The sequence below is a fragment of the Durio zibethinus genome, chromosome 25 (assembly GCF_047325235.1).
Source record: "Durio zibethinus cultivar Kanyao isolate XHJ-2024 chromosome 25, ASM4732523v1, whole genome shotgun sequence".
Lineage (NCBI taxonomy): Eukaryota > Viridiplantae > Streptophyta > Magnoliopsida > Malvales > Malvaceae > Durio > Durio zibethinus.
The window spans coordinates 18,993,595-19,007,952 of NC_143186.1; the positions used below are offsets into that span (position 1 = coordinate 18,993,595).

The 14,358-nt window shown below is 35.1% G+C and overlaps 4 protein-coding genes across 5 annotated transcripts; 2 read left to right on the forward strand and 2 right to left on the reverse strand.

Annotated features, from left to right (window-relative positions):
• Positions 1-13: 13 nt before the first annotated feature.
• On the reverse strand, positions 14-3,632 carry LOC149511754 (serine/threonine-protein phosphatase PP-X isozyme 2-like). The gene is made up of 8 exons (XM_022861099.2): positions 3,293-3,632; positions 2,324-2,476; positions 2,174-2,236; positions 2,010-2,095; positions 1,288-1,363; positions 940-1,208; positions 789-867; positions 14-544 (listed from the first exon to the last, which is right to left on the reverse strand). The coding sequence occupies exons 1-8, from the start codon at positions 3,431-3,433 to the stop codon at positions 494-496; spliced, it is 918 nt and encodes a 305-aa protein (XP_022716834.2). The 5' UTR covers positions 3,434-3,632; the 3' UTR covers positions 14-493.
• Positions 3,633-4,180: 548 nt separating this feature from the next.
• Positions 4,181-6,251, forward strand: LOC111275640 (V-type proton ATPase subunit e1-like). The gene is made up of 4 exons (XM_022861091.2): positions 4,181-4,261; positions 4,357-4,472; positions 4,949-4,996; positions 5,835-6,251. Exons 2-4 carry the CDS (start codon positions 4,375-4,377, stop codon positions 5,899-5,901), a joined length of 213 nt encoding a protein of 70 aa, XP_022716826.1. The 5' UTR covers positions 4,181-4,261; positions 4,357-4,374; the 3' UTR covers positions 5,902-6,251.
• Positions 6,252-6,597: 346 nt separating this feature from the next.
• LOC111275639 (cell division protein FtsZ homolog 1, chloroplastic) lies at positions 6,598-9,418 on the forward strand. Its single transcript, XM_022861089.2, has 6 exons — positions 6,598-6,967; positions 7,565-7,664; positions 7,781-8,010; positions 8,193-8,360; positions 8,640-8,873; positions 9,062-9,418. The coding sequence occupies exons 1-6, from the start codon at positions 6,728-6,730 to the stop codon at positions 9,326-9,328; spliced, it is 1,239 nt and encodes a 412-aa protein (XP_022716824.1). The 5' UTR covers positions 6,598-6,727; the 3' UTR covers positions 9,329-9,418.
• A 583-nt stretch (positions 9,419-10,001) lies between these two features.
• Positions 10,002-14,093, reverse strand: LOC111275638 (transcription initiation factor TFIID subunit 6-like). 2 transcript variants are annotated; one of them, XM_022861085.2, is made up of 12 exons: positions 13,755-14,093; positions 13,538-13,624; positions 13,123-13,224; positions 12,918-13,026; positions 12,606-12,700; positions 12,382-12,519; positions 12,188-12,283; positions 11,960-12,084; positions 11,381-11,513; positions 10,931-11,056; positions 10,716-10,821; positions 10,002-10,611 (listed from the first exon to the last, which is right to left on the reverse strand). In XM_022861085.2, exons 1-12 carry the CDS (start codon positions 13,878-13,880, stop codon positions 10,247-10,249), a joined length of 1,608 nt encoding a protein of 535 aa, XP_022716820.2. In that variant the 5' UTR covers positions 13,881-14,093; the 3' UTR covers positions 10,002-10,246. The 2 variants fall into 2 exon arrangements, with proteins under 2 accessions (XP_022716820.2, XP_022716821.2); XM_022861086.2 differs by lacking the exon at positions 12,188-12,283 and having other exon boundaries at positions 13,755-13,940.
• Positions 14,094-14,358: the final 265 nt, after the last annotated feature.

Sequence of the window (14,358 nt, forward strand, 5' to 3'; positions counted from 1 at the left end):
TGTACAGATGAAACAAAGAAACATGGTAGCATTTGACAAATAAACTTCTATGGCACAGAGTGGTGTACAAAACCAATTTGAGAAATTCTCATATAAGAATCATAGTTGCAACAAGTCACTCTCCTCTGTTCCTAATGGAATTCTTGTTGAATCACTGTCTCTACTCTCTCTCCCTTTCTCTCTCTCTTGCTCTTCCCCTCTGCCCTACAATTACGAGGAAATATACCAAGGATTCACTAGCACATAGCATGCTACTTAACACACACTACTATTACAGGCACACATCGATCAAATTGGTGCAGACAAACAACAAAGGCAAGCCCAACAACGCAATCTCATCATAAATCAAAAGTTTGATCCTTGCTAATCATTGAGTAGCCTATCATTGATTTTTCTGTTACCATAGGCTAACATATGCGCCAAGTGACTATAAATCTTCTCATCGATCAATTTAAGTGTAATGGACTAGAAAAGATACAACTTCATATCCGCTTCATAGAAAGTAATCTGGAGCAGGCTTTTTGGCAGGAGTACCTCTTGATTCCTGCATTTGATAATAAACCTCCAGTAAGCCATACAATGTAATCTACTTAACTGAAAGTGCATGCCTAGGGAGAAGAAAAACTTTGAAGAGACACCACTTGATAAGATAGTAATATGGTGCAGATAGTAACAGCTTGTCCCATGTAAAAAAATTGAATTACCAAACGTTTCATGCAATTTTTGCACATAAATTATTCCTAGGCTTTTACATTTTGCAGTCAATTGCACATAAATTATGTACAAACCTGTGGTGCTGCATCAAACACACGAAATTGCTTGTTAAGATTCTCATCCAGCTCAAGAATTGCAGCAACATTACCACATCTGCAACACATGCAAGAATAAACCATTAAGCTACGGCATAATCGAAGAGGAAATCTCAAATTAATAATTTACCTGTAACAGTAATTGGGAGCTGACCAGACTGTGACAATCTGGTTATTAAACATCCATTTGTATCCTTCCATAACCAACTGATGTGCACGGCATATATAATCAATGTTGTTTGTGTGGTTGAATGAAGTAACAACACTGCCGCCAAACAGGAAACCAGCACCACGAGGACTCAATCCCCAGCCATCAACAATATCCTCAGGGTCTGACCACAACAGGTCACACATGGCACCATCATGAGGTACTTCTTGCTTTCGATCAATTGTTCGAATCTGGAAGAAGCATCAAGTTAGTACCATCCATAAAAAGTTACACAATAATTACCAAATAATTTAAGATAGCTTCTTTGACCTGATCCAAATTAGATATTGCAGGAGAGAGACCACCATGGACGCTAAAAATTTTGTTCTCAATAAGGGCTGAAAGACTAGCATACAGTAATTGATAAAATAAAAAATCATCAGAAAAGACCTTGTATATAATAGTTGAATATAGACAGTAAAGCAAGTAACTTAATGGGACTGGAAGAAAGCGCATTGGAGGGAGCTAGAACTGCTGGTGGAGTATCAACTCACAGACACAACAAAGAAGGCTTGATACCGAGAAGTTCTAAAAAGCATCTAAATGGTAGAATTTTGAGGTTTTGTCATAACACAAGACACTACATAAAAAAAAATGAGAAGATGATAAGAGCAGCTGCTGCCAAAGCCCCCAATCCTTATCAAATAAAAAGAATAAAACATGGCACCTGCTTTGGCTAATCCAATGAACTACAAAACACTTTGTGGTTATACGACAAAAGGAACTTAATCCAGACAACAAATATGGGAAAGCTGCACTTGTCAACTTCAGTTTAATTGTGAATAATATATAAGAAACTCGATTGCTCCCTTCACAATTCTTTACTGGCACAAAAACCAAAATTCATTATACGATCAAATATCAAGATACTGCATTAAACCATCCTTATAAAAACAACTCAATTGCCACTCCACAATCTGAAACATCACTGCCCCTCCAACCTGCAGGCGTCCTGGATAATTTATATTTTCTCATAATGGAAACTGGCAAACCTTAAGTAATCAAATATGTCAGTGCAATATCTCCAAACATTCACAGAGCCATATTTACGCAGACACTCATCATAGAATCCATATACCTGTCAAGAAATGAAGGTAATTGAATACTCTAGTAACACAAGAATCTAAAATAGAGTAGCCAAATAAATTTTTTTAACCTGTGTGATCTGACGACTTTCATGGTTCCCTCTAATGAGTGTTATGCGATCTGGATATCTCACCTGATGATGCTCAAATTATCAGAAGAAGAAGAAGAAGAGAAAAGATCCAATACACCTTTCAAAAGAAATTTATAAAGGATAGTTTACCTTCAAGGCCAATAGAAGTAGAAAGGTCTCCACAGAGTAAAACCCTCTGTCAACAAAATCTCCAAGAAACAAATAATTTGTCTTAGGGCAATCACCTCCTACTTTAAAAAGCTCTTTCATATCATAAAACTGCCCATGGATATCACCACATATCTATGCAAAAACATCAAAGAAGTATAAGTATTCTAAATAGCATAAGGTTACTATGCAAATTCAAAACAGCATCAAAGTTTCTATAAACTATTTCCAGGTAACTGTATCCCCTGCCAAGTTTTCCAGGAAGTAACAATGATCCAAACCTGCACGGCACAGATGTACCAATAGCTTACGTCATAGACATAACACCAATCCAGCACGACATCCTGCAAACTCTAAGTTCATGACAAAGGAAAGGATGGTACTAAGTTTAAGAGGCTTATAGTTATAGACTTGAGAACCTGAAAAGCAACCTAAATTCCCTTGGCAGTACTGTTCCATTGAAATAAAATCTCATCACCCTTGTAAATATTTTCTTAATTTCGCCAAACTTCACGACCCTAAATCCTACTTCCATCATTTCTATCATTGACTTCCATCCTTGTTAAATTCTCCGATACATAAATTTTTGTCTCTTTTAACCAAATTCAATCATTCTAACAAAATCACAGCTTCTAATCCTTTAAAAAAAGACATTTTCTTCAATCAAGTTTCCTTCAAACCCTAGTCAATTACATCTCATTTCTTGCCCCAAATACAAATATACACAACATATCCATAAGCACCAAGCTTTAAAAAGTCAATAAAATTCAAAAAGCGAAAAAAATCATTAACCAAAACAATTCAATAAATTCGTATAACTCATTAACACAAAGCTAGAACCTTTAGTTTCACTAAATCAAACCCCAATGAAAAACCAACCCAATAGCCTAAAATAAACCATCAGGGTAAAAATATAACAAAAACCCGTATAAAGAACATGCAAATACTTACAGTAACAGGGGCATCAACCCTTTGAACATTACTTTCTTCAACGAGGATTTCCATGGCTTTAAGACAAAGAGCTTTCACTTCAGATTCTTTCAAGGGTTCACACTTCTTTAGTTGCTCTATTTGCCTGTCTAGGTCTGACATGTTTCTCTTTTGAAAGACCCAGAAATAGTAGTCAGGCCGAGATTCAAAGGCTAAAGCCTCCCAAATCTGTGAACCTCAGGAGCTTTTCGTTAACTTGGGAGTCAGTGAAATATTTTAGAAGTGTGGCACCATTCTTTTCTGGGGCTTTCTCTTTGGTTTCTTTGAGGTTTTTGCTATGGTGCCATTGTTGTTTTGTTTTTTACTCGTTTAGGTCTTATATTTTAAGTAACTTTCAAAATTAACCCCAAATTTCACGTCTATTTCTCCAATCTCATCCCGTAATTTTCCTTTTATAATTTAGTATAGGATATAATTAAACCTCACAATCCAACACCGGATAGCAACACCACACGAAAATAATAAGATAAAAAAATAAAACATAATATAGATTAAATTTTAAGTAAAAATTATATATAAATTTAATAAAATTAAAAATATATATTTTATATTTTAGTATCGATAGAAATTATAATTTTTAATTTTTGTATAAAATATAATATTAATATATAAATATTAATATTTTATAGGACTAGATATAATAAACACCCACAGCTCGAATTGGGCCTGCTTAGCCCATAAAGACCAAACTCCCTTATGGGCCAATACTTGAGCCCATTTACTTAAAATTGGGCCAGATTTTTTGCTATCTGAGCCTAATATGGGCCGAATGTTAGCCCATTACTTCAACTTTGGGCCTAAAGAGACGGGTCGAAGATCCGAACCAAACAACTAAAACTTAAACAAAACGAAGCTTCCAATTTCCAAACGCAAACTTTAAAATCCCAATTCCTGTTATTTTCTTGAATTTTCTCAGAAACCAAACAGAAGGTTAAGTGGAATTACATCTGATCCCCGAAATTTGTTTTTGTTTTTGTTGAGACCCAAATCGAAGTTTTGAAAAATCTTCAATTTTTTTTTTGCAGGAAATCGAGATCTATAATATGGGTTTCTTGGTAACAACCCTAATTTTTGCTGTGATTGGGATAATTGCATCTCTTTGTACAAGAATCTGCTGTAACCGAGGTCCTTCTGCTAATCTGTAAGTGCCTTTTTAGCAATTTTTCTTTCTTTGTTGGAATTAAATTTGCTTTTTTTATTAGGCTTTTTTGGATTTAAATTTCATGTGCTAAAAGTTGTAGCTTTTTCACAATCGGGGCTTAATGTTGCTTTAATTACGTTTAAAGGGTACATTTTGATTGGTATACATTGATGAACTATGCTTCAATTTGGTATTGTAAGTGGGATTGTTAGATAGAATAGAAACTTAGCACTGTGAACCAATGTTGAATTATTTGTTCTGTGGTTGCTTACTCTGAATTGGAATGAATCTTATCGCTTATCATGGTGTTGGGTAACGGATTGGTGATTTAACAAACTGATCTGCCAGGATTTCATTATGCAACACCATGTTTTGATATACTATGGCCTGGTTTGTCATCTGGAGACTAGGAAGTTTTCTTTTGTTTGCCTTCTTAGATTTTCATTGTAAACCATTTTCCTTGTTTTCTTATGCAGGTTCCACCTAACATTGGTCATTACAGCAACAGTCTGTTGTTGGATGATGTAAGTTCATGTTTTTTTTACATTTTTTATTTCTTCAGTGGTATCTTAATTTTTGTTATAGATACTGTTTGTAAAGTAGTAACAATCTGAAATCTTCAAACTGTGATGACTATTAAGATTCAGCTTCCTTTGGCTATGTTGCCGTTCCAAAATTTGTTTAGATGAAGAGTATGATGCCTGTATTTTTCTTCCTCACATTTCTACAATGAGATATTGCTTTTCTTCGTTGTGTATATTTTAGTTCTAATTTTGCATGTTGACATATGCCAAACTTGAATGGCTTTGCAAAGACCTAATCTAAAATGTTTACAAAGAATTTGTCATAAAAATAGAATAATATTTTGTATAGTTTGATGAATAGGTTCTTTAGCTATGAATTCACTTAATAGGCCACCTTGTTAATGGCTGAGCTCTATAAGTACCTTGATCTCTTGTGCTATGCTACCAACTTGTGAGACTTCAATGGTTGCTATGATTGCTGAATAATGATTGGTGGAATTAGGTGGATTCATAGCTTTCGATGGTAGATGATAAAGTTCTGAATTTATCATTCAAAAGAACACTAAATATGTTAACTCTTCTGCCTTTGGCACTCTCTGATTTGATGCCTTACCATTCACTACTTAACCATATACTCCTGTCTTCGTCGTGAATGCTTGTATACTGTTCATAATCATGGCCTATGTCCTGCATTCGCTACATGGCTATGCATCTTTATCAAGTGACTCCGAGGAAATTAATCTTTGAAGCTACTTTTGTGTAGAGCTCTCTTAATAAGTAAACATGTCTTATTTCATTGCCTTTTTAGTTTGTAACATTAATCCTTTTGCTTTGATAGGTGGGCAATTGTATATCTTGCACAAATGAAACCACTAATTGTCCCCATTTTGAGTGAAGGAGAGTGAAGTTCTTTACACAAAATCATTTCGAAGATTATCGGTAAACCAGAAACGTGGATTGTGGATTGGCCACTGAGGAATATCTGAATTTAGTTATCGCGGATCTTTCAGTGTCGTTTCATGTTGATTTTGTATGTAATCCTTATTCGAGCATGGACTATGAATTGGTATTGTGTTGGCACTTGATGCTATCATTTTCTCATGTGTTATATCACCTCATATTCATTTTGATAAAAATTACAAGCTGAACGGGAAAAATAGCAATGCCCTTCATGACTTCAGTGTATCCAACATTACATTGAGAACGCCTATTTTGTTTATAATGGTAATACTTGAAAGAGCTCTTTTATGATTAATCTTTGACCTAAATGGATGGTTGAAGGTAGGTGGGTAAATGATACAACGCTTATAAATTATTTAGATTCGGTTTAAATAAAATTTAAATTTAATTTGATCATTATGAGTTGAGTTTGAGTAATTTGATTTATCAAATTAAATTTGAATATTTTAATATCTGATTTGAGTAACTCTCGTTATTAAAATGATATAATGATGTATGAAATACTAATAATTAAAATTTTGTTTAAAAAATAAGAGGTAAAAATCGACAAAAAAGAGCAACCGACGTCGTTTGAACGTTTTCTAGCTAAAACCTGAGACCGCTAAAAAAAGCCGCATCTAATCTTTAAGTGGTCTCTCAGAAACAGTATTTTTCCTTACGCTTGAAATTGAAATTTTATTGAAATCTCTCTAAAACCCTAAAATCCTCAAATCGTATAAATATCATTAAAAACCAAATTTTGTGACTTTTTTTGTTTTTCCTTTTTTAAACATGGCAACACTTAAAGTAACAAACACAAAGGATTTAATATCAACAACATCTTCACTGTTTTCTTCAAAGCCATGTTTTTCTTCAAAAAAGCCTTTGAAAAGAAGCATGTTGAGGACACATCACCGTTTTGGAGGGATAAGCTGTTCATTTGCTCCTATGGAAACTGCTAAGATAAAGGTGGTTGGTGTTGGTGGCGGTGGTAACAATGCTGTTAATCGAATGATTGGTAGTGGTTTACAGGTTGGTTTTCAGCTTTTCTCAATTGGGTTTTGCTTAAAGTTTGAAAATTTTGTGAATTTTTGTGGGTTTTTTGTACTCTCAAACTTAAAAGAATGTCAAATTTAAAAGCTGGTTTGTTAGTGCTTTTAGCTTAAAGTTCGACAATTTGGAGAATTTTTGTGTTTTTCCGCATTTTTTTGGACTCTGAAACTTGAAAGTGTTATTTTTGAAGTGACTTTGATGGTGGGTTTTAGCCAACATTTTCATTTAATGGGTTTGGTTGTTGCCTTGAAAAATTGGGAAATATAAGCTCTAAACCAATTTCAAGTTTTCGTTTGTATAAACTCAGTGCCATTTTGGTAATTAGTGTTTCCGATTACTATATAGAACCTTTAGTCAAGTCTGTAGTTTCTGTGTGAATGTGCCTTTGCTGCTACATGAGCTAAAAACTTGTCTCCTTTACTTTAGATTTTGGTTGGTAGAATTTAGACTGGCTAGATGAGGGTAATGGAGATGATAATTTAAGGGACTTTGGTGGTAAATGTATTAATGTTGCCGCAATGTTTTACTTTCATGGAGGCAATTACTGATGTTATTGCTGCTTTGTTTTGGGATTAGGGTGTTGATTTCTATGCGATAAACACAGATTCTCAAGCACTACTACAGTCTGCTGCAGAGAACCCACTTCAAATTGGAGAGCTTTTGACTCGTGGACTAGGTCAGGCACTCTTGTTTCATTCAATAAAAACATCATTTTTCCTTGTGATTTAATGTATGGCTTTTTCCTTTGCTTTATACATGTTAATGATGTGAATCAATCGACTCAAATTTTAGGCACTGGTGGAAATCCACTTTTGGGGGAACAAGCTGCGGAGGAATCCAGAGATGCCATTGCAAATGCTCTTAAGGGTTCAGATCTTGTATTTATAACTGCTGGCATGGGTGGAGGCACTGGGTCAGGTGCTGCTCCAGTTGTTGCCCAGATAGCGAAAGAGGCTGGTTATTTGACTGTTGGTGTGGTAACCTATCCCTTCAGCTTTGAAGGACGTAAAAGAACCATGCAGGCATGTGCACTTAACTCCTCCACATTATGCTCTAGATAGTGGAAGATATTATAGTGTGAAATCCTAGTCTAGTACAGAACCATTTGGGTTACACAATAAAACCATGTCAATAAATTGATATGCCACCAAATTTTCAATCATTTTAATGTCAAAATAATTGTCTTATATCTCTATGTTTGCAGGCACTGGAGGCTATTGAAAAGTTGCAAAAGAATGTTGATACGCTCATAGTGATTCCCAATGACCGTCTGCTTGATATTGCTGATGAGCAGACACCTCTGCAAGATGCTTTTCTTCTTGCTGATGATGTTCTGCGCCAAGGGGTCCAAGGAATTTCAGATATAATCACGGTCTGAGATTCTGTCATATGCCAAGCTACATATTCTTAGAATGGACTGTCTTTAGAAGTTTTAGATTCTATATAACTGTTCCAGTTAACCATCACGACCTTGATTATACAATAACTATTGAGTATATATAATAATGCATGAATTGTTATCATCTAGGCCATAAATGCTCATACCATTTGAACTTGGTTTAATGGTTGCTTTTCCTGTTATATTTTCTGGTTTTGAGCTTTTTCACTTCTTGAAATTTCTTCCTTGAAATTTCTTCCTTGGTTTTGGCAGATACCTGGATTGGTGAACGTGGATTTTGCAGATGTTAAGGCAGTCATGAAAGATTCTGGAACTGCAATGCTTGGGGTAGGAGTTTCCTCTAGCAAAAACCGTGCAGAAGAAGCAGCAGAACAAGCAACTTTGGCTCCCCTAATTGGATCATCAATTCAGTCAGCTACTGGGGTGGTATATAATATCACTGGAGGAAAAGATATAACTTTGCAGGAAGTAAACAGAGTATCACAGGTACTTATGGTTTTAGGAGCCATTGATTTCTTGTTTGCTCATTTAATGGGAAACTATCTTATAGTATTTATGGAAAATAAAATACCTTCCAAATTAAGTTCTTCCAAGTTTTAGGCTTTCTTATTGTCCATAGATATTATCAGGAGAATTTTCTATTTTAATCTGTAGTACATTCTGTTCATTTTCAGGTTGTGACAAGTTTGGCAGATCCTTCTGCTAACATCATATTTGGTGCTGTAGTGGATGACCGCTACAATGGGGAGATCCATGTGACTATTATTGCTACGGGCTTCTCACAGTCATTTCAGAAGACGCTATTAACAGACCCCAAGGCTGCAAAACAGATTGACAAAGTCACAGGGGGACAAGAAATCAAGGGAATACCCTTACCCCTCAATTCATCATCTCCTTCAACTGTTCCCTCCAGACCATCTCCACGAAGGCTATTCTTCTAATTTCTTTGATCTCTTATTTCTTCCTGTTTTTTTGCTGTTAGTTGTGTAAAGATCTTGAAGCTTATGAGTATCAGATGCCATTTGTTTCTATGATTGTGTGCCCTGCGATATTTAATGGGTTTTCAGTAGTGCAAAATAGATTTGTCCATGATTAAATAACACAAATTAGTATTAAAGAATTTAAGATATGATTCTGAAAAGCTTCTATAATGTTGTGGACGTCTATCGCATGGATGACACTGGTAGAGTTTACAAGATAGATGGTTTGAGAATGACCCGATTGTGTATAGAAGCTTCTTTAACATAGTTATTGTTGTTTTTCTTTGATTCTGTCAGAATTTACTGGTTTCTGATCGAGTGAACCAGATTGTTTTGAAGCCATTGAACATTGATAGAGCACATAACTTTGAAGGCCTTGATGAATCGAATTCCCTGTCCTTACTTGATGAGTCCAATTGAATGGTTTGTGTGATCAGAGTAAATACCAACAAGCTGCTTAGGTTAAGCATTGTGAAACATGTTTGGATAATCGAGTAATCTAATATATATTTTACAAAGAAACCACAGCCTGAGATAAGAGAAGAGGTTGTTACCTTTTAAAGCTGATCGCATGATCAACTGAGTTGAATTCTACATTCAAATTTAGATATTTTGAACGTTATAGAAACAATACTTAAATAATTTGACAAAATTTCTGTTATTTCTGCATAAATAACGGCCAAGCATTGTACATTCCATGAGAACAACATAATAAGCATAAAATTGGCTTACAAAGATACCTACAATCTATAGTTTCAAAGACTGGTGAACTATGGAGATAATTTACACATTCCTGTGAACAACAATTGCCTTTGGAGGTATACCTGATAATTTACACATTCCTGTGAACAACAATTGCCTTTGGAGGTATACCTAAAATCAAAGGAAGAAGGAAAGTTCAGGTTTGGGGGTAAATGACAACATGCTTTCACCAAAAAGTTCAAATAGTGATGCTAGCAAGTTCCCTGCATCTGTGTCCTCCTTCCAAGCCTGAGCAAGAACAGTTGAAGTCCTTAAAACTCGACCACCAACCTCCCTTCCTGATATGTTATCGTTTGTTCGCTGCCGTGATATTGATGATGCACCAATATTAGAACCTCCTATAGTGGTAGAAAAGCCACCAACTGCCCCTTGCATATCAACTTGCATGGAATTTATTGGCATCATACCAATCGCACTTTCACTAGCTATTTTCTTGACCGGTGGCTGCTGCATCAAGTTGTCTGTGCTTGCTTTGCGTTTGTCTTGATTAATCAGGGGAAAAAAAGGCACAATAAAGCATAAGGAAGAGGGGAAAATGAGACTTGTGGATCAAGTATATAAAATCTATGGTTCAAAGAGATCGTACTTGTTGTCACAACTTTTCTGCTGCTTTTCCAGACAGGACGAGTAGGGGGGCCTAACAGACCAGGGAACATTTTAAGTCGATCATACATGCACAGCCCAGCCGCACGCTGATAGTGGAAATTTTACAGCACTGTTAGTTCAGCAGCATAGTAACGGCAACTGCAAATCCGTGCAGTGATGCAGGTAGCCTGATATCAAATTGGATGGTAAACTCACCAGCAAGGCCCCATAAACGCACCAAGCTTCATGTCTTTTTATTTCATTCTTCTGCTTTACAGGTAGCATTTCAGGTTCAAGAAGTTGCAAATACACCTCAAGATTTGGTAGTATAAGTAGACGAACCTACCCAAAGAAGACATCGAAGACATTAGTAAAACCTTTAAAAAAAGAAATTTACACAAAAAATATACAGAAGTACTAGGTCAAAGTGATAGAATGATTAATAAATTGCCAAAGAAAATGCAATTTTTTGTTATCGGACTTTAGCTTTCAATTTATCTATTTCTTCAGATCTTGCAGAAAAGAGTGATAAAAACAGTGTTTTCGGAAGAAATGGGCTTAAAATAGCTATCCTTGCAGTATCTTTGACAGTAAAAATGGCGATTAATCCCACAAAACAAATATCTTATTATTTTCCTCGTAGAAATAGTTGAGAATAAAGGATACCACACTGGGTCCAAGAGCTGCTAACCCTCGAATTGCACCAAAATGCTGAGGTAATGTTTTTGTTGGATCCAAAAAAGCATGAAGCAGAGTCCTTGTCACACGTGGCTGAAGATTGTGATAAACATGACCAAATCTACAAAATATTGACCGGTGAGACATGTACGTAACAGTTTGCATATAAAATACAAATCATTTTGCTGAAAATTAAGTTTTAAAAACTTTCCTTCTAATCTACCAGTGGCTGACATGCAAAGTATAAAGAGTAGTAAAAAGAGTAGCCACAACAATCAAGAACAGGCATGCAAAGTAAGATACTCTACTAATCTGCATCAGGAACACGTGTAATAGATCTATGTATTCAGTGTATAAAAGAATGTTCACAACCTTTGTGTTGTAAGTATAAAATAGCATAAAATGAATGTGCCCCTGATTTGGAATGGAAGTCAAGTTTAAGACTAAACTATCAGACAACTAAAATTCATAAATTTGGAAGGGGAATTCTCTGTTCTAGCACTGGAAAGTTTCTACTACCACATACGTGTGCATGCATGTGTAAGTGGAAAAGAACCAAATCTTCACCTTTTGCATATTGATGCCACTAGCTTTGCTGTGAAGTTTCTAAGTCCCCAGTGATTGTCCGTGAATTTATTCCCTAATCTTTTCGCAACAAGGCAGGTGATAATAGATGGCATCAATTGATGTAACTGAAAAATTTTAAAAGAAAAGGAAAAATCAGGCAGAAAATAAACAGTGGAATATTATGCATTAGTCTGAGAACTTCTGAAATAATTGTAACAATGGACTCACATAAGGTTCTATATGTATGTGTTCATTCTTAAGAAGGCTCCGGGCAACACGCATCAAAGCAAACATGAGAGGAAAATTATTCAAATTCCGTGCAACCTGAGATAAATGTGGGGAAAATGTATGCTTGAGATAACCAACTAAAGGTTCTATTGGCATGCATGTGTTAATATGGTTCAAAGGATCTAGAAGACAACCTCATCAGCAATGAAGTATGTGAAATAAGGAACTAAAGGATGTAGCCCTGAGTCTATTGCCAAGCTCAGTAATGCTTGTTTAAAGACATCAGAGACAGATCTATTCACGGTAAGCTCCACAATTTTGTCAAAATAAAGCTGCATAAAAACCAAATAAGTCTTTTAATATCTTTCGCAGCAAAAAGTCTTTAACATCAAAATGTTCCTAAAAATGTCCAACATACTTGAAGTTCCCTAGATAACACATGCTTAACAGGCAATTTAACATCAGCAGAAAGTCCATCTTCCTTGTAGTCAGCCTTTTTTCCATCAGAAGGTGCTGCAAGGAAAGCAAAATAACAATTAAGCATAGAAATGAATATAAGTCTTAATAGATAAAAGTGATAAACCTACAAACGAACACAACTATGAGAGTGAATAGTGTTAAGTAAAAGCATCTGAATTTCTAATCTGAAGCTTTTATGGACATAGATAAAGGACGTTCAATATTGAGGGTCGTTATTTATTTATTCCATCAATGTTAACTACTAGGGTACCTTCAACTGAAGCATTTTCCGGGATTGCTGGTTGAACACCTTCAATCGCTAGCCAGTGAGAAGTAACCAATGTATCAAGTGGTGCTCTCGGTAAAGGCGCTTCAATCACCTGCAAACGTAAGACACCATACAAGAATATAAGTGAAAAAATCGTTACACAGAGGCAGTTACGACGGAACTTCTAATATTGTCCATAATTTCTTACTTCTTTAAACTCCACATCCTTGTCATCAATGTAGAACAAATCCTTATGGCCAGCAGCTCTTTTGAACCGTAACGGATCACGCAAGGTAAAGCCATATATTGGCTGATCCATGAGAAAAACATAAACATAAGCAAATTTAAAACTAAAGATTGGAACTTTCAAATTTCAGTTAACAAAAATTTCCACTTTTTGATCAAATTCTATGGATTATAACACATGAACTAGAAATTATTACATTAATTATTACATTAGTCCAACAAATCAAAATATAATCCATCATTAAAATTCATAGATTTTTAACTAAATTATACTAAGAAATAACATGAATTAATACCATTTTAACTAACAAAAATACATATATATATATGAAAAAATTACTATAAGCAGAAGAAATATATCGAAATAAAAAATGCACCTCCACATTTCTTAGATTAAGAGCACTGTCCACGTCATCAGCAGTCAAAACTGTCCGCCGTGAATGGCGCATGCATTTAATCGCCTCCTGTATAATGGCTTGAATTAGAAAAATCCAAACAGGTCATACGAACAAATCTAAAAACAAAAATTAATTGGTTTTTCAGTAAATATTTAATTTTATTCAAAATGGGGGGGGGGGGGGGGGAAGAACTTACTTGCATAATCTCGCGAACGCGATATTCAACATCAGGAGCAAGAGCAAGGGCGACATCTGGAGACAAATTGGTAATTCCGATGCTCTGTGCTACCACTTCAATGGCTTCTTTTGGAACGTTGCTCATTCTTCTTTCTAATTTCTATAAATTTGTTGTGTAAAATCAAAATAAACTGTTCTGAAAATTCAGGGACAATGGGATGGTTTTAGGGCTTAATTGGAGATGGGGGGTAGTTGTTGGGCTTCAATTTGGGCCTACTAATAAAGTTTGGGCTCATATTAAGCCCAATATACCTCTGCTTTGGAGCCAAGAGCCCAATATAACTCTCGATTAGAGGTAAGAAACTAAGAAGTAAAATAAAATAATTGTCAATTTCTTGTATTAAGTAATATTTTATTTTAATAAACGATGATCTATGATTTGAAATTTGAGAAAAAATATAGATAAATTAAACCCTTATTTTTTTTAAATAAAAAATTTAATATACTCCTATAAAGATATCAATGGATAAGATATGAAACAAACAAAGTATTTCTCATCCTAAAAACTTTATATTATACCCTATCCTTGTACCCACCCATATCTAAGAGATATTTCAAATTTA